We start from the raw sequence: 18,443 nt of genomic DNA, 5'->3' as shown, positions 1-18,443 counted from the left end.
GTTACAGACTGAAATCAAATGTATCTTTTTATTCTAAAATAGTAAAAATAAGAGCAGTTCACTTCTCAAAAGGGAATCGAGTAGGATCGAAATCGTGACCTTTTGATTCCCAGTCAGCAACTAATACTGTTGCGCCACGGGGCCGTCGTACTAAATAAATGTCAATGTCGCACACTAAGGCGGCTTTTTTTTCTGCAGTTATATTTTTGAATAAAAGCACACTTGTTCTGTTATATTTGTACCTTTCATGAAAGTGTTTCTTTGATATTTGGACTTCAGGCTTCATACATTATATAGTTTATGCCTACATTTTGTCATTTACTACTAGAATATGAAAAACGTTTCTGTTTTAAAAATGTGTTTACACAGATTACTGTAGAAAACAGAACACACATGAAATGCGTGTGTTCCAAATAACGATCTATTAGTTCCACTCTAAAACTCCACTTCACTCCCAGATAATCAATCAAGGCATGAGCTGGGAGAAGTTCGTGCACGTTCTAAGTCGGTGGGGGGATGGAATAGTCGGCTGTTTGCAGCTTGTCTTTATCTGCACATTTAGAGGACAAAGGACGCTAGCGGAGAGGTGCGAACAGATTTAAGAAGCGGTTTAAGGTGGGACGGATCTACGAGTTTTTTCATAGGTGGCATTGTGAGACATCATCATGGTGAGAAAATAACATCTGGGTTCACTGTGTTGTGAGTTGAGAGACAGAGATGTTGAAAATTAAAATTCTTTGGATTCTGGTAATGTTGCGAACATGCAAAAAATAAAAGGATGTCAACAGAGATACAGATGGCATGTGAGACCTTTAAATGTATCGCATCATTACGATGAAGAATATGTAATGCTTGTATTGCCTATGCGAGAAATGGATGAAGAAAATCACATTTGCATGTCAGCATTAAGTTTGATGATTTACTTCACCAAATGGAACCATTCATCAGATATAGAAGCACACAGGTTGATCCTGATGGAGCTGCAATGCAGCTTGCCATCACATGTTGATAGTAAACAGCAATGCTGACGTCACATACCCAAACCTGAAGACACACGCCACCCATATTTTTGCTGGTACTGCAACTGACCCAAGCATCGCATTCATTTCTGACAATGTGCTTAGAGGACACTTCAAAACAATGCTGGGAACAGTGGTAGACATGTTGCATGTGCTTAACCGTTCTGAGCATGAAGTATAAACTGGCCCTAAGAGGTGGGGAAAAGGGTGAAGTTGCTGGACTTCAAGGCAGATTCCATTCAATTGTAATAACACTTCACCAATAGGGGAGGGGCCTGTGCTTGAACCATTGTTTGGCCTCCAAATAGGTGAACTGTGGAAACCACAGAAAGCTTGAGTGTAATGCCAAAGTTTAGGAATAGCCTAGACTTCAGTAGCCAAGGCACAAGAACAGCAGTTAGTTTAGTCACTGAGTAGGTGAAAGCACAAGTGATTGGTCAGTGAACAACACTCTATTCAAGTGTGTAAGAAAGAGAGAGAGAGAATCTTGTATCCAAGCTTCAAACAATGGTTTCTAAATAGTTTCCAGGATTTGCTCTCTTTATCTCTAATACTTTTACTGCCTTGTTTTTCTGAGTACTACCAGTGACATTTTTACTTTTGATAATGTAAAAATGTAACAGTGTTATAAAAAAAGCAACATGTTTTTTCCTTCCATCAGGATTTACTTTTTCTAACTGGATTCGCTTTGGTTAAATCGCCGACAGTAAAGTATGACAAAAGGTACATCTGCCATCTTGAACTCTTTGAAGAAAAAGGTTCTACTGTGTTTGTGAGTAAAACATTTTTCCAAAAAAAAATCATTATTCATGTCCTGCTTATAAAATGTTTTTATTTTCTCAAAAGCATTATTACCATTATCTGGAATTAAAATGCAGTATTGATTAAAATTGAAAACAATGTTTAGATTTGACAATTTCTTACTGATTAAAATGTTCCCATTATCAATAATTGACTGCCATGCAAAGTGATTTTTATCACCAGATTCCTTGTCAAGTGTTCACAGTCATTATGGAAAATAAGAAAACTTATACAGATACAGTTCTTAATGGAATTTTTCTGAGTAATGTTTTTGTTAAATGTAATGTCTATAATTTTATTTAATGAAAATTGTGATTTCTTTAGTGAACATCTTATACATGCCTTCTTTATGTCAGGTTTGTAAGCATGCTACAGCAGCAGTTCATGAAGATGTGACTATGAATTCTATGAAGAAAGGAGAAAACCAAACAGTTGTAAGATTTACATTTACCACACTATAAAGAAAAATAATATTTTGTAATGCTGAAAGTTTTGCTTATTTATAGTATTTCAATATCTATCTACCTACTTAAAGCAGGCATGTCAAACTCACTACCATTGGTGGGCCGCTTTGACTGCCATATGTGCGTTAGCGGGCTGCACTGTAACAAATACTATTATACAAAGTTACTGTAGCTTTCTTTCCAATACTGAACACTTTAAAAAATGTAACACTTAAAGTTTAAAGAAAAGCAATTTATTTCCATACAATCTCCGTACAACAGTGTACAATTAGAGTCTTAGCCTCTTAGCTAGGTCCTTATATTATTATATTATATTCATAGCTTATATAGGAGTCTTACAGTGTGAGATCTATTTCTTTTGTCCCGACACTTGGCATCTCTTGTTAGTAACCAGTTCGTCAATATCAGGCTTGAAATCTTGTGCAGCTGCAACTTTTATGAGGGATGAAAGGTGCTCGATGGTAAGTCTTGAGTGATGTGGGGTTTCGGTAGCTTTCATTAACGAAAACAATTGCTCATAAAGGTAAGTGCTTCCGAACATAGACAGTACTCTCGATGCCAACTTTGTTGTATTTTGCCTTCAGAACAGAATCTGACTGCAGTTCAATCAATTCCATTAGGCGCATTCTTAATGTTGTAAGAGTATGGTGACGTAAACAGCGCAAAGTCCTGTTCGTGTGAACTGAAATTACGAAAACACTCATTAAATTCATTGCTCAGTAATTCAAGTTGGAAAACAAATCCTCCAAAAATCAAATTTTACTTTACTAAGTTTACTTCATAGTTTATATTGTAAATTAAGCCGATATGCAAAAAGCTCCCTGACCTACACTAATTTTACAAACTCAAAATCACAAAAATTTGTTAATAAACAACTCACCAACTTCTTGCGTCCACTTCAGATCTTCAGCTGTAGTCTGCACTGTTCGTTACAATACTTGCACAAAATTGCATAAAACTAGAGCAAAAAAACTTAAAAATATGCGAGCTATTAATATTTGTGATGGTTAGTTCTGCCCAGTGGCCAGTCTCAGCAGCCCTGCCAGGGGCGGCTCTAGGCTCGTGGCGGCCCTGGGCAGAGAAAGAATCGGTGGCCACATCCATTGCAGACACTGCATAGCCGCCTCGTGCTCATGACACGCTTCTGTATGCACGTGTCCGTAACTTGAAAACCAAGTGGCGGCCCATGATATTCTCACTACAGCAGAACGTTATAATACTACATACAGCTTACTGCTCCGACTCCAGCGACATTAGTAAATACAGCGTACTAAATAACAAGAAACATGATGTTTTTCGGCCACATTGCTGTCAGCTGTGTCGTTATTTTCTCTTTCTGTTTTATATTCAATATATATTGGCGTGGCGGCCCTGTGCAGGTGCACAGTTTGCACATGCCTAAGGCCGCCCCTGCTGCCAGGCTGCTGCAGCCTAGCACTTCAGTTGCGATGTCGCGGCTCATTAACTTTGGACAAAGCTCATGGCTATACTAGCAGATGACGTTTCCGGTACCGTAATGCCATGGGAAAACGCGCTTTTGTCAGAAGGCAGAAGTAAGAAAAGTCAATAAGTAACGCCGAAGATGCAGAATGATTCAATCACAAATGATAGTAATCATTTTGTACAAGTTTAGTGCTAACTAGGATCTGTCATGCGGGCCGCACAGATTTCTGTTGCGGGCCAGGGCTGCGTGTTTGACATGCCGGACTTAAAGTGAAACTGCAATGAAATTAAAATGATGTGATTTTTGAAATAATGTGCTCTGAAATTACTATAATTAATATTACCTACATAATTTTTATACAGATTGGTTAGCTCAATTGCACTGAAATTATTCAATACTATATGTCTATGAAATAGCAATAAATATCTGTGATAAAATGTTAATAGCAATAATCAAATTACAATGTATTGTAATTAATTGACAAATGTCATAGATTTTATATGAAACTTTGTTTAGATGTATGCTATCTTATTTTAGTATTTATACCGGAGCATTTTTAAGTGATAGTGAATGTCTTTCACAGTTATTTTTATTAAAGATCACTGTTTTAGGCAAAGAAAAATGAATATACATTTTTCATTTAATTTTAGGAGAAAAATCTAAAATATGCATATTCTAAGATTAATGAGCTTAAACCGGGAATGCTTGCAAATATTTATGGAGTTGTCACATTTTTTAAACACCCATTTCTTAGTAAAGGCACTGGTGAGTATGTATTTAAAATACTTTACAACTTTTTTTTTTTTTTTTTTTTTTTAAACAGTTTACAATTTTTTTTTTAGTATTTTTCTTTTATTTAAAGTCAAAATCCTTTTTTTTGGTTGGGACGACAGTTCTAGGACCCTGCCTTAGCTATACTTCACACCTCTGGACTGAACATCAATCCTCCCTAGGAGACAGTATACTGAGAAAACCACACTCACTTATTACAGTATGCTGTTAATCAGACTTTGAAACCATCCTTACAGCATGTTTTTGAATGGTGGAAAAACTTTTGATTCCCCTAAGGATCAAATTTAATAATGCAGTACTTTAAAAAGGTATAGCATTGAATCTTTGAATCATACAACTCTATTCTCTGATGATAAGTACAATTAAAAAGGATTATCTTGTAGTTATGAATCAAGCATTTCAATTTGGTCAGATGAAATCTACCACTAGACATTTAATGTTTTTTTGTTTTTTTTTATTATTTTAAAGTAAGAGGTCAGTGAAAATAGAGCACAATTTGCAAAACCTAAATGTTTTAGTTTTTTAAGTACACAGTATATTCACTACCCCCTAGCATGTTCTCAATCCAATTTCATTTTGTTTAAATAAACCATGGTCTTGACCTATATGGTAAAAATCTATAATCTGAATAGCAGTCTTCAATTATACTCTCTGCATTTCATGTAGATTTCTTTGTTACTAAAATTATATTAACTTCTCATGTCACACCAGACTGCACCCTCTAATTTCCCACTGTTGCTTTGTCTTAATCTGTCTCCTTCTCTTGCCTTGTACCATTCTTCCCAAAGTCCTCTTTTAAGCTACATTGTCCCCAGAGTAGAATTGTAGCTGCCCTTGTGACCTGTGTAACTCTTAGTGTAGGGTCTTTATAGCAGTCTCCAATTTGTCCATTTCCTGAAAGAGGCAGCAAAGCCTCACAGTTCTGAGCCAAGAACTTTGTCCTGTTCCTTAGTAACTAAGCCTTCATGCCCAACCACTCCCTTAATTGGTTTCCTAGGCCAGGCTTCCCCAACTAATCACCATGTTCTGTAGATTTATGTTTCACTCACTACACTTGTGCTCTCTCTCTTTTTAACATTTAAAGGACAAGATATTTTTGCCTCTCCTTTAGCATCCCAGGAAACTGATTATCCCGTTCTTTCTAATTTAATTTGATGTCCCTATTGGTTTTACTATCAGTGCAAAACACATTACAGGGTTCCCTAACCTATATGTTCATGTCCTCAGACAAAGATGTACACTGTTGATCTTACACTGTTAACATTGTCTTCTTTATTGCTTAGAGTTTTGGCCTTTGCCATACTAGCAGCAGATATACTCATAGCAGCCTCTTTTCAGCTGGGCAGCATTTTTTCAGTACTGGATTTCCAAAATTTATTTGGCTTGGAATTGTGCAATAAAAACACAATAAATGTCATACTGTATATAAAACTGAGCCTCATGTGTCATGTTTTTGTTTTTATTTTTAGTTCAAAGTATGGTTAACTAAAGTTAAACAATATATGTTGCATTTTATTAGCAGGTCTTTCTTCAGTTTTTCTACACACATTTTCATGACAGTAATTGGTCATATCCATATTCCTTTTTGTATATAATCTGTCATTTACGTTATTGTTGCCTCTCTTACAGGCTGCATTCTGCTACAGTGCAGAATGTTTCGTGTTTTCCTTTTTCACTGACAGCTTGAATAAGTTCTTGCCTTTGATCAGGCAGCCATGTCATTGACCACCTGTGAAAACAGGTTGATTAACAGTCTTTATTTAATTTTATATAAAGAAAGAAACATGTGTCTCATCTGTAAATAATTTTGGTCAATTGATTTGTTTAATTTTAATGTCCATTTTCCTATTATTTATCTTTGTTGAAATTCTGTTAGTTTAATTCTTTATGATATTAAATTTATATTAAGTTTCAATTGCATTAGAAGTTTTATGAAATTAATGCTTTTAAATTGAAAGTGGAATCTCTAACTGTCAGGAATTTATTAATTTTATTTCATTAGCTATTAATTTTTATGGAGAGCCTTTTCTAGAGCAGTGAAATTATGATCCAAGTGATCTATACAGGAATTTAAAGATTACACTGTTTATTATTATAAGAGCTGTACTATATATGTAACTAGGTTATATAAACAGTTTTTAATTTAATTTGTATTTATTAAAATTGAATACTTATTTCTTGTTACAAGTTTTTAGTAATGGTGCCAGACTATATAACCCTGCTTGGAATTTTTGGGTTGCTGATGGAAGTAGCCTTTGCTTTTGTATTTTATAACAGTCCTTTGTAATGAACTAGTTAACTTAAGTTTCCAAAATATTGTAGATATCATTAAGTTTCTATAGCATCTTCTCTTTAATAAAATATCCTAAGGTTTGCATATTTTGACATTAGAGGTTTCAACTATAAATGAAGTCCCTTTGTCTATTTCTTATGATTACAACTTGAGTACTATGCCTTGATTTAACTGCTTGAAATAATTATTAACTTTGAAGAAGCATCTCCATTATTAGTAGATGGACAGATCATTCCAGAATCTGAATGCCCTATAATTAAAGCTATTTCTCCCACATTTAATTCTTGGAAATTTAAGCATCTTGAATTTATAACATCAAACACCACCCCCACCCCCACCCCTTTTGGATAAGATTATATATGCCTGATGGAAGGATTGTTATAATTCTTCTGAAAAAGTTCTTTAATTGACTTGTTGTTGAATCCTTTCACATACATACCTAAAGACTGACTATTGCTTAGAATCATTGTATTTAAATGCTGCTTGCAAATATTTTACCTATAAACTTTTAATTATGATGACTTCAGGTTCAGGCTAAATTTGATACCATACAAACAGTATGAAAAGAAAAAAAATAGTTGAATTTCATTTCGAGACTTGGGTGATAATTTAGTTTTGGTTTTTATTTTCTGATTGCAAATTTTTATTTAATACTTATTATTTATTTTTCCTTTTAGATTATTGCTCAACATTAACAATCACAGATCAGACTGGGGGAAAACTATCATGCAACTTGTTTAATGAAAAGCAAGATGCTTTGCCTCAGATCTACAAAACTGGTGACATTGTTCGTTTTCATAGAATAAAGGTAGGTTATTATAGATTTATTATATAATAATTTTGACCTTAACAATACTGTTTAGTTTCACAGTTGATGTGATTTTAACAAAAAATGCAAGACATTTTTTTTTGTTTGAAAGTAACAAAATCACAGATATTTCAAAATATTTCAACTCAACACATATTGTGCCTGGACCTGTATTTAATACTAGAATTACCAGAGTCTACGAAAAATCTCGTAGATCCGGCCCACCTTAAAACCATTCGCAGCTCTCTTTTGTCTTCTAAATGTGCCGATTAAGACGAGCCAGCAAGCAGCCGGCTATTCCATCCCCCACCGTCGCAGAGCGTTCACTAAGTTTTCCCAGCTCATGCCTTGTTTGATTATCTGGGAGTGACTGAACTGCTAGAGTTTTAGTGTGGAAATAATAGATCGCTATTTGGAACATGTGTGTTCCATTTCTACAGCAATCTGTGTAAACACATATTTAAAACAGAAACGTTTTTCATATTTTAGTAGTAAATGACAAAATGTAGGCATAAACTATATAATGTATGAAGCTTGAAGTCCAAAGATCAAGTAAAAACACTTCCACAAAAGGTTCAAGACTGATACAATAGCTTCCGTGGCGTAGCGGTAAGATTTGCTGACTTGTAATTGAGAGTCCCCGGTTCGATCCCCACTCACTCCTATATTTGCCGTTTTCAGTAGTGAGCTCCTCTTTTTGTTAATATTATACAGTACACACATACATTTGGTTTGCGTCTGTAACACACGGTGTGCATTTATAGGACTTGTAAAAGTTACCGTTTTTTTTTACTTTTATTCTCTCTAAATCAGGATCACGATACATACTACGATACCCCCCAGGGATCTGAGCGCTGTTATTTTTTATTTGAAACGGAATAACTGGAGATGTGAGTGGTGTTTTGAGACAATGGGACTGGACATTCTCTCATCTGGAGGGATAAAAGCTGACACACAAACGCTGGCGAATCTGCCTTCTTCGTATCTCACCGTCACTTGATTTTTTTATTCAGTTTTATTGAGTGTTCCTGCTCATGCTGAATTAGTGTGCACCTTATGGTGAATGATGTCAAAACAACAAAAAAACACAGACGTAGGTATATATGATATTTGGAGTTATTCGTTTTTTGGCCTGTATAGTACATTTTGGAAAACTTTGTGGCACGGATGCAACATTATTCATATTATTCATATTCATTCGCATAACATCTTGCGTTTTGTAATCAGTGAATGCGTATTTTTTTTTTCCCCGATCTTGCCAGTCCCCACATGTTGCTGTATGCTGTTTCTTTTGTACTTCAGGACATGCAGAGGATAGAATAGTACAGAGCAGTAAGTTCAGCGTTATATGCAATAATCAGATTCAAATGTTAAGTGTTCACACAAACGCAAGGATAGTCTTTCCTACATTTACAACGTGTGTACCTGTTACAATGTACACGCTTCTCTCTATGCTGTGGTTCCTATTACACACCTGAAAGAAAGAGACAATATATGTGAAAACATCATCGCACTAATGCAATATTATTTGAAAACGAACAGCGTCAGATCGGGTGTGGATTTATGTTGGCGCTATTACTGAAAGAAAAAAAGATCAACATATGCGTTGATCCAGCAGAACTGAATAAGCTCACACGCTCTAGCATCCCCACCCCCGATCTGACTCTAAGAAACAGTGCAAGTACAGATGCAAACCAAGTGTGATCAAGATTTCCCGGTTCGATCTCACTCACTCCTATATTTGCCGTTTTCAGCACTGAATAAGCTCACACGCTCTAACACCACAAAGCCCCCCCCCCCCAAAAGAGCAGCTTACTACTGATAACAAACATAAAATTTATAAATTGGTATGCACTGTAAATCGTTAAGTTTAAAATGTCGATCACGGTTATTTCTGTTAATTAATTCATGCTTTTTACTTAGAGTCAGAACAGGAGCTTGTTCAGCTTCTGATCTGACTCAAACAGCGCCAGTATAACTTCACACCCAACCTGACGCTGTTCGTTTTCAAATAATATTGCATTACTTCGACGATGTTTTCTGATTGGTACTATTCGCGTCATAAAATGATTTCTTCACATATATTTGTCTCTTTCTTTTTTAAAATGTGTGTTGTAGCACTCAGCAACTGGCCACCTGCATGTTCTTGCGCACACTGAATAAGACAGCGCTATGTGCAATCATCAGATTCAAATGTTAACAGTTAACAGTTATATAGCATGGAATGGAAATCAGCAGTTCTTAGCATTGCACCACGCAAGCTGTCATATCAACCTCTTACTGTAACTTGCTTTCTTTTTTCTTTGGTTATATTCTTGAATAAAAGTGCACTTGTTTTATTATACTTTTACATGGGGTAGGGAAGGATCCTGAACACGACGGAGACAATGAAAAGTGAATAAAAAAACAAAAAAAACAAAGCTAACCTTTGCAAATATCATAAATTACACCGGCTGTTACAGACTGAAATCAAATGTATCTTTTTATTCTAAAATAGTAAAAATAAGAACACTTCACTTCTCATAAGGGAGTCATATAGGATCGAACTCATGACCTTCTGATTGCCAGTCAGCAACTGATACTGTTGCGCCACGACGGCAATCATAGTAAATAGGTGTCAATGTCCCACACTAAGGCAGCTTTTTTTGGCGGCGGCTTTTTTTTTTGTACCTTTTGTGAAAGTGTTTCTTTGATATTTGGACTTCAGGCTTCATACATTATATAGTTTATGCCTACATTTTGTCATTTGTTCCTAGAATATAAAAAACGTTTCTGTTTTAAAAATGTGTTTACACAGATTACTGCAGAAACGCAACACACATGAAATGCGTGTGTTCCAAATAGCGATTTATTATTTCCATTCTAAAACTCCACTCACTCCCAGATAATCAATCAAGGCATGAGCTGGAAAAAGTTCGTTTACGTTCTAAGTCGGTGGGGGGATGGAATAGCCGCATGGCAGCACGTCTTTATCAGTACATTTAGATGACAAAAGACGCTGGCAGAGAGGTGAGAACGGTTTTAAGAAGCGATTTAAGGTGGGCCGGATCTACGAGTTTTTTCGTAGGCTCTGGTAATTCTAGTGTTAAATCTAGATTTCTAGAAGGAAAGGTGAAATCAAACTAAAAATCCCTTTGCTGTGAAGTGCATTATTTCACTTTTAAATGTTCTGAAACAACAATTGTAAAAAGAACTGTGTTGTTTCAACAGCAGGAATACATGCATGGCTGTAGTTTACTTCATTTGTTTTGTAATGTAACATTAACTTATATCCATATTGAAGACATTAGTCAAGTGTCTTGTTAAACAACAAACCATATGCATCCCAATGATGAAACGTTTATTACTATTTTTTTTTCTTTTTCTTTATAACAAGTGCCATCACCTTGTGGCATTGATCATAATTTGCAAGCTTTTCCTGGTAAATATAGTGATTCTGCTGCTTTCGGTTAAATACTATATATCCTAAAATTCTGCAATAGATTTTGTTTTTAATTTCTAGTAATTTATTGTAGGATTTTGAATATACTCTTATGATAATTAGATATATCTGCTACACTCTTTGTTTTGCTACACAATCGCTGTCAACTTCAACATTTTTGGGCCAGCTTGAAACAAGAGCATGTATCCTCCTTTCTGTCTTTATCCTTCACTTACAGCCACTTCTTCAAAAAGTGCTTGGACTTCCTCAGAATCTGCAGTTCGTCAAGCTCAGTGAATAACCATGGTTATGTCCACTGCAGTGTCACTACAGTAGCAAGTACAACATTTAGGTTTAACCACAAAATACAGTTCCTGTTAATTTTGACTCAAGTAAGGAAAATTGCAAATTTCATCCACACAATACATAACACTGTGTTTTTATTTTATTTTGTTCTGCTTGTTAAATTCAAAATGGAACATGTATTAAGCATCACAGATCATTTTAGTCAAAATGTTATAATACTTTTGTGACAACAAGGTGGAGTTGAGAAATAATAATAATTCATTTTATATAAGAGCACATTTTAGAGCACTCAGGGACACTTACAAATAGTCAAAAGAAAATTTGCCAAATCAAAGAATTAATAAAATAATATAACTCCTAAAAGAAATAAATGATAAATAAAAAGAAAATAATACAATGAAAAATAATATGTATAATTAAAATAACATATATATGTGATCATAAAAGTGCAACACTATACAATAAAGAGACAAAATCAAGAGGAGTAGGCAAGTTTAAAAAGATAAGTTTTAAGTATGGATTTGAAGATTGGAAGGGAATCAATGCTGCGGATATCATGAGGAATGGATTTCCAAAGATGAGGAGCAACAAAGCTAAAGGATCTAAACCCCATGGTAGATAAACGAGCAGAGGGTGTAGCCAAGAGATTTAAGTAAGAAGATCTAAGAGTACAAGTAAGTGTATAAATATGTAGAATATCTGAAAGATACAAGGTACCATGCTATGAAGAACTCTGAATGTTAATAGCAGAATCTTGAAATTAATGTGGTATTTAACAGGGGGCCAGTGAAGTTCATAAAGAAAGGGGGTAATGTGTTCTACAGAGGTGGTTACGATAATAAATCGAGCAGCAGAATTCTGGACCAGCTGAAGCCTATGCAGAATCTTGGGAGGGAAGCCAGGCAATATAGAGTGACAATAATCTATATGTGATGTTACCAGAGCATGTACAAGAACTGCAGTATTATTAGGTGTGAGGAGTGGACAGAGACCATTTATATTGCGAAGGTAAAACTATGTGGACTGGGTAATATTGTTAATATGAGCTTTGAAAGATAGAGTGCCGTCGAGGATGACACCCTAGGTCTTAACATGAGAAACTATAGAACCATCAATTTAAGGAAAAACTGTCAAGTTTGGTGAGAGTAGATTTAGTGCCAATGAGGAGAACCTCAGTTTTATCTTTATTAAGCTTGAGAAAATTGGAAGAGAACCAGGTTTTTATGTCAGAAAGGATGAGGAGAAGAAGGGCAGAAATGGGCTTGGTAGATAAATACAGCTGGGTGTCATCAGCGTAACAGTGATATTGAATACCAAATCTCCTAAAGATATTACCAAGTAGTAGAAGATAGATAATAAATAAAAGATGGCCCAAAACAGAGCCTTGGGGAACACCACTAGCAACTGGGATAGGATAAGATCTAAAAGTCTGGAGTTGAGTGAACTGTGTATGATCAGAGAGATATGATGCAAACTAAGTGTAAGAAATATCACAGATTCCAGTGGAAACTAATCTGTCAAACAAAATACTATGGGAGACTGTATCAAAGGCTGCACTCATGTCTAGCAACACCAAAATGGTCAGCAGCCCAGAGTCAGTGTCCATCAGCAACCATTAGTGATCATTAGTGATTTTAATCAAAGCTGTCTGTGCTATTGAAAGGGCAAAAACCAGACTGAAACTGCTCTAATAGATCATCATCAGTTAGATATACTTGTACCTGTGCTGCAATTGTTTTTTCATGTATTTTAGATAAATATGGCATATTTGAAATTGGTCAGAAATTGGTCAGATTATCAGGGTCAGCGCCAGGTTTCTTTAAAATGGGAGTTACAGCAGCCAACTTAAAAGCTGAGGGAACAATAACAGAAGAAATCGATGAATGTACAATATCAGTTATTAATGAAACAATTGAAGGCAGAGAAGCTTTTACCAAATGAGAGGGAAATTGATTTAACTGAGAAGTGGAAGATTTAGATTTTTTAATGAGAACAGAGATTTCAGAGATAGCAGGGAGTTTAAAGGATGAAAGGGAATTTGAGGCAAAGTTAAGAGTATTGTGTAGTGTATATGGCGATGATGTCAGTTGCCTGTGAATATTGTTAATTTTTTAATTTAAAAAATTTCATAAAGAATATCACATTGTGCAATGGAATAAAAAGTGAGGTACAAGGACATTAGGTGGCTGTAGAACCCTATTAACAGTAGAAAACAAGGCTCTGGAATTCCGTTCACTTAACCTAAACTGTTCTGCATAGTAGGAAGAATTGGCAGTAGAGAGAGCACCCTTATGTTCGGGAAACCCTGTCTTAGCAGACAAACATTTCAGTCTACAGCCTTTAGCTTTAAGCTGCCATAGCTCAGGTGTGTACCAAGGAGTAGAGTAGGTAAAAGAAACAGACTGAGATTTTAAAGGGGCAAGATTATCCAGGAGACTGTGTAATCCATCATTGTAATAGGAAAACAGTTAATCAGTTGTGAAATGATTGTCTCTACATGTGATGTTATCAGTTCCACTGCAAAGAGTAAGTAAGTGGATATTCTTAATGTTGCGAAATGAGAGTTTTTGAGAGTGTTAAGTTAACATTAAAAAATATTTACTTATAATCAGATATGGCCAGATCAGATGTAATAAAATTGATTGCACTAGTGCAACAAATAAGAATATGGCCTTTACAACGTGCTGTAAGCCAAAACTATCAAGACAAGACATAAAATCCATCACAATAATATCCATGTACATATTCAAATTACCCACCAACATAACATTAAGCCTCATGGCCCAAAGAGAAGTGAAAAAGTTTGAAAATTCATCTGAAAGTCCTTATAAGGTTTAGGTGGTCAGTAAATAGTGGCTATTAAAGTAGGAGTGAGCCCACTGATTTGTAAAACAAAGGACTCAAATCAGGTATATAAAGGCAGAGCCACTGAAGACACTTATAGTTGTAAATTACCATGAGACCACCACCTTTACCAGACACCTGAAGCTGACAGGTGTATACAAACCCTTACGGTACAGCCTCATTCAGGCTGCTTCTAAGTTTCAACAAGACACATAAAATCATACTTACGATCGTCCAAAAGATCACAAACTAATGAACTCTTACTCGTAAATGATCAGATGTTAAAAAAATCCAACAGCAATGTTGTTAACAGCGGGCCTATCATTAGCCATCCTATTAAGCTTAGTCAGCACGCTGTAATTGGCAGTCCTGCTAGATTTCCTTGAGCGTCACTGGTTGGGAGACCAAAAGGATCATATTGGGTTTGTGTCATTGAAACTGAAGTTCTGACAGAACCCACGATGGATATATCTCTGACGGACATAACAAATGTTGTCCAGATACTGGTACAATTCCAGTGGTGGCTCAGCAGAATGAAAGTGTAGCTGGAAAAGTTCAGCTGCCATGTACTGAAATAAGGATGTAACAGAATGGAGTAATGGAGAAAGAAAAATCTAAGCAATAATAATTCAGAGAGACAAGATGTTGAAGAGCATAGTTGCCGATGAGAAAATATAGCTAACACACAAGCAGCAGAAAAGGAGGAAGAAATCCAGCAACCAACTATATCCACAGGTGATCCAAAATCAAGATTGTATTGTTTTTATTTAAAAAACAATGAGCTACAGTTTATTCTTAAGGAACAATGGCACAATAGCAATAAACAAATTGTGACGTGTGAGTCCCTATCTTGCACCCTAAAACATGAGGCTCATTCACAGTACTTCAGTAAAACCAGCTTTGTTCAACTTGAAACAGAAACAGCATGGTTATTTATTATAGTGGGATCTACCACTCTCCTATACACAGACACAGCAATCAGGCAGGGTCATGGCCAGGTTAATGGCCAAGTAATATTGTTCCCGGCATTTACAATATTCATTGCATCACCCATCGACGACAGACGCTCATAGTGTGACCGCGATCATTGAGGATTTGTTTTCATGGTGAGCTACTACAGCTCTGGGAGCCTGTGGTTGCCCTGGTAAATGATATGCTGTCTTCCACTGATGCAGCGATTGTGCTTTGGGATGCTTTTTGGCTTGTTGTCCCATTGGGGGGAGCCCCAAAAGAGTTTAGAAACCTTACTAAAATAAACAAAAATAAGACAGAAATAAAAATACCAGCAAGCAGCGGCAGCCATTTGTGCCCGCGTTCACTTCTGTTCCATGCTGGCTACATCATTTTTCATTTTAATGACTCTTCAAGTACTATTGTTATTTAAATACCTTATAGTTTTGTTTGTTTATTTATTGGCAAGGGAAAAAGCAGAACAAAAGTAATAAATAGTGATTTGAATTGGTATAATTAACAGAAAAAGGAATAAGTTTCTGAATGTTGAACCCCACAGAATTGGTCTCATCTGAATATAATAATAATAATAATAATTCATTACATTTATATAGCGCTTTTCTCAGTACTCAAAGCGTTATCCACACAGGGAGGAACCAGTAAGCGAACCCACAATCTTCATCAAGCATGAATGCTTTAGGAAACCTCTTTGTCATCAACAATACCTTATTTCCATTTTTACCTTATTTCTTTTTGGGTATCTCATATTTAAATATTTCTAACAAAGCTTTCTATAGTACAGAGCACATAATGCTTCAGAAACGAGCACTGAAACCAAAAAAGAACAGTGACTCAATACAGCCAGTAGCAATTGGAGGTGGATCCTGAGGAGGTATATGTAGCCCTTGATATAGGCTGTGACAAGCCTAGGGTTGCCGCAGCAGAACAGGCCTGGCCACACAAGTGCTATGCCTAGATCCAGTCTGGTTGATACTTGTGATTCACTACTGCACTTTTTAAGAGTAGCAGCTCATGTTTTATCCTCTTCCTTGACTCAATGCCAGACACAATACTTCATCAGAGTATTAAATGAAAGGTAGTGAAGAATATAGACTCAAGTATGATACAATATTGAAAGGCTTGACAGGAAGATTGACAGGGTGGATTGAGGCAATGGTACTATATCTCCAGGAGCCTAAGTAATCATATGGTGTGTGAAGAACTCAAAAAGAAGTGTAAAATGAACATGATTAGTGCCTAGTTGGAATATTTAAAAAATGTTAACATTCTATATTGAAAAAGTGAGCAAGTTACATTTGAAGTAAAGGATGCAATTGGTGATTTAATTCCTTATTGTATGATGTAAAAAATTGTGCACTCTACAAAAAAAGACAGCTTTCCAAACAAATCAGCTTATTGGCCATAAGAGAAACAGACCATCTGCCATTTAAACTATGTTGCTCTTATGAACACCAACTGCATAAAAATTAAGTTTTGAACTTTATCATAAAAATGTAGCTATCTAGTAGGAACAAAAATAAATGAACACAGAGAAATTAGATACCACAATTAAAAACCTTAAAGCTTTAAAGGCCTAATGCTTAGGGGAACATGGTACTATTTTAGTTTCAATTCCATTATTGGATTGTGACTATCATTATTACAAGATTATGGTAGTTACAATATATTTGCATCCTTTTGTGTCACAAATATAAAACTTTGACCAAAACATTTAGTTAACTAAAGAAATCTAGCCAACTTTCCTAACCATCTCGTACTATCTGATCTAAAAATGATAAATTCTAGCTATACACATATTGATAGTATTTCCAAAATATATTACAGTTTTTGAAAGAAATTAAAATATGGTTGGGAATAGTGTGTTTCAGTTAATGAGTGAAAGTCAGCCCTTAATAAAATACTCAATTTGTACAAAACACAGTCTGGCCCAAGTCAGATTTGTATATTGGCCATATTTTTTTCTCCTCAGACTGTCTAAAATGTATCCAGGTCAAGACCCTAACTATAAATTATGTAGTCAGGCATCTGTTACACTGAGTTGCATGTTTTAGAATGTGCCCTGCACATTGCTGCAATTAATTTTTTTTTTTTTTAATTAACTGATAGTCTTGAATTAACAATAATGTTTAAACCTCTAAATGCTATGCTTGGGAAGCACTCACAGGCAGTTTACTGCCTAATGAGCAGTCTACAGTAATAACTTTCACTACACTGCCGGGGACTTTATGTCCTTTCAACATGAACTGTAACTTATTATAATAAACTTGCGTGTATATTTATGGTAGTAAGTACAACAATGATTAATATTATAGATTGTAACAAGGCGCTATATAGGCGCCTGACCCGACACAGATGGACACAGAGGCATGTATAAAACAAACACAAGTTTTTATTTTCTTCACCCGTGGGCGCACATCTTCCCCGTGACCCACAGGCAATACACAGTCCACAAAGCACAAGTCCAACACAGCAACAACTTTTCTTTTACCACCACTCCTCTGCAAGCATAGTCCTCCTCCTCCCGATCCTGGCTTCTCAAGTGGTGGTGGCGGGCCCCTTTTTATAGCACACCCAGAAGCGTTCCAGGTGCTTGACCACCTGGTCCTAATTGCACTTCCGGGTGTGGCCGAAGATTCGTCCAGCCAGGCTGTTGAAACCAGAAAGCCCCCCCCCTAGCGGCCACCCCGGGCCCCACCCAGGCTGTGGAGGACTCCATCTCCCATGGAGCCCTGCGGGAGGTTGGGGAATCACCGTTGGCCATGGAGGCTGCCACCAAGCGACCCGGGGGAGGTACTGAGCTGTCCATGGAAGCTCCCCCAGAACATAAACAGTAGGGGCATCCCTGCCAGGCATGGGACCCGGCTGTCCGCCACAAGATACAAAAAAAAAAATCAGACAAAATACTATCAACATAATCATGAACACTCACGACACAGTCCAGTTTCACAGACACACGGATTATGTTGGTATATTTATGAAATTAAGTCCCCTGTGAACAACCTCCTGAAAGTTTTGTAAAGTTTTGTCCTACTGTGATGCCAATGTATGTGATGATTGCAATATTTGGGAGAGATCCCAGATGAAGACGTTTTCTAACCCAGACAAAAATCACATAAGTAAGCTGGCACAGAACAAGAATATAAACTCAGTGAAAACCATAATCCGATGGATGTAATTGTATTCCAGTTGTGCAGTGAAGTGTCAGTTTCAAAGCTAGCGCCCTCATCTTCTACACAGCAGCACTTGCGGCAAAGCTGTCCATTGACACATTATTCCTTG

The 18,443-nt window shown here is 36.2% G+C and overlaps 1 protein-coding gene across 8 annotated transcripts in view; it reads left to right on the top strand.

The window, feature by feature from the left end:
* pot1 (protection of telomeres 1 homolog) overlaps nucleotides 1-18,443 on the top strand; it is a 120,651-nt gene that overhangs the window by 46,352 nt on the left and 55,856 nt on the right. For all 8 annotated transcript variants that reach the window (XM_051929814.1, XM_028812697.2, XM_051929829.1 and 5 more), the window contains 4 exons: nucleotides 1,681-1,791; nucleotides 2,177-2,254; nucleotides 4,379-4,493; nucleotides 7,491-7,621. In XM_051929814.1, coding sequence (XP_051785774.1) covers nucleotides 1,681-1,791; nucleotides 2,177-2,254; nucleotides 4,379-4,493; nucleotides 7,491-7,621 — 435 coding nt within the window. The remainder of the gene's footprint in view (nucleotides 1-1,680; nucleotides 1,792-2,176; nucleotides 2,255-4,378; nucleotides 4,494-7,490; nucleotides 7,622-18,443) is intronic.

The sequence above is a fragment of the Erpetoichthys calabaricus genome, chromosome 1 (genome assembly GCF_900747795.2).
Source record: "Erpetoichthys calabaricus chromosome 1, fErpCal1.3, whole genome shotgun sequence".
In the NCBI taxonomy this organism is placed as follows: Eukaryota; Metazoa; Chordata; class Cladistia; order Polypteriformes; family Polypteridae; genus Erpetoichthys; species Erpetoichthys calabaricus.
The sequence above is the reverse complement of the archived record's forward strand: the minus strand, read 5'-3'. Positions and strand labels throughout refer to the sequence as shown.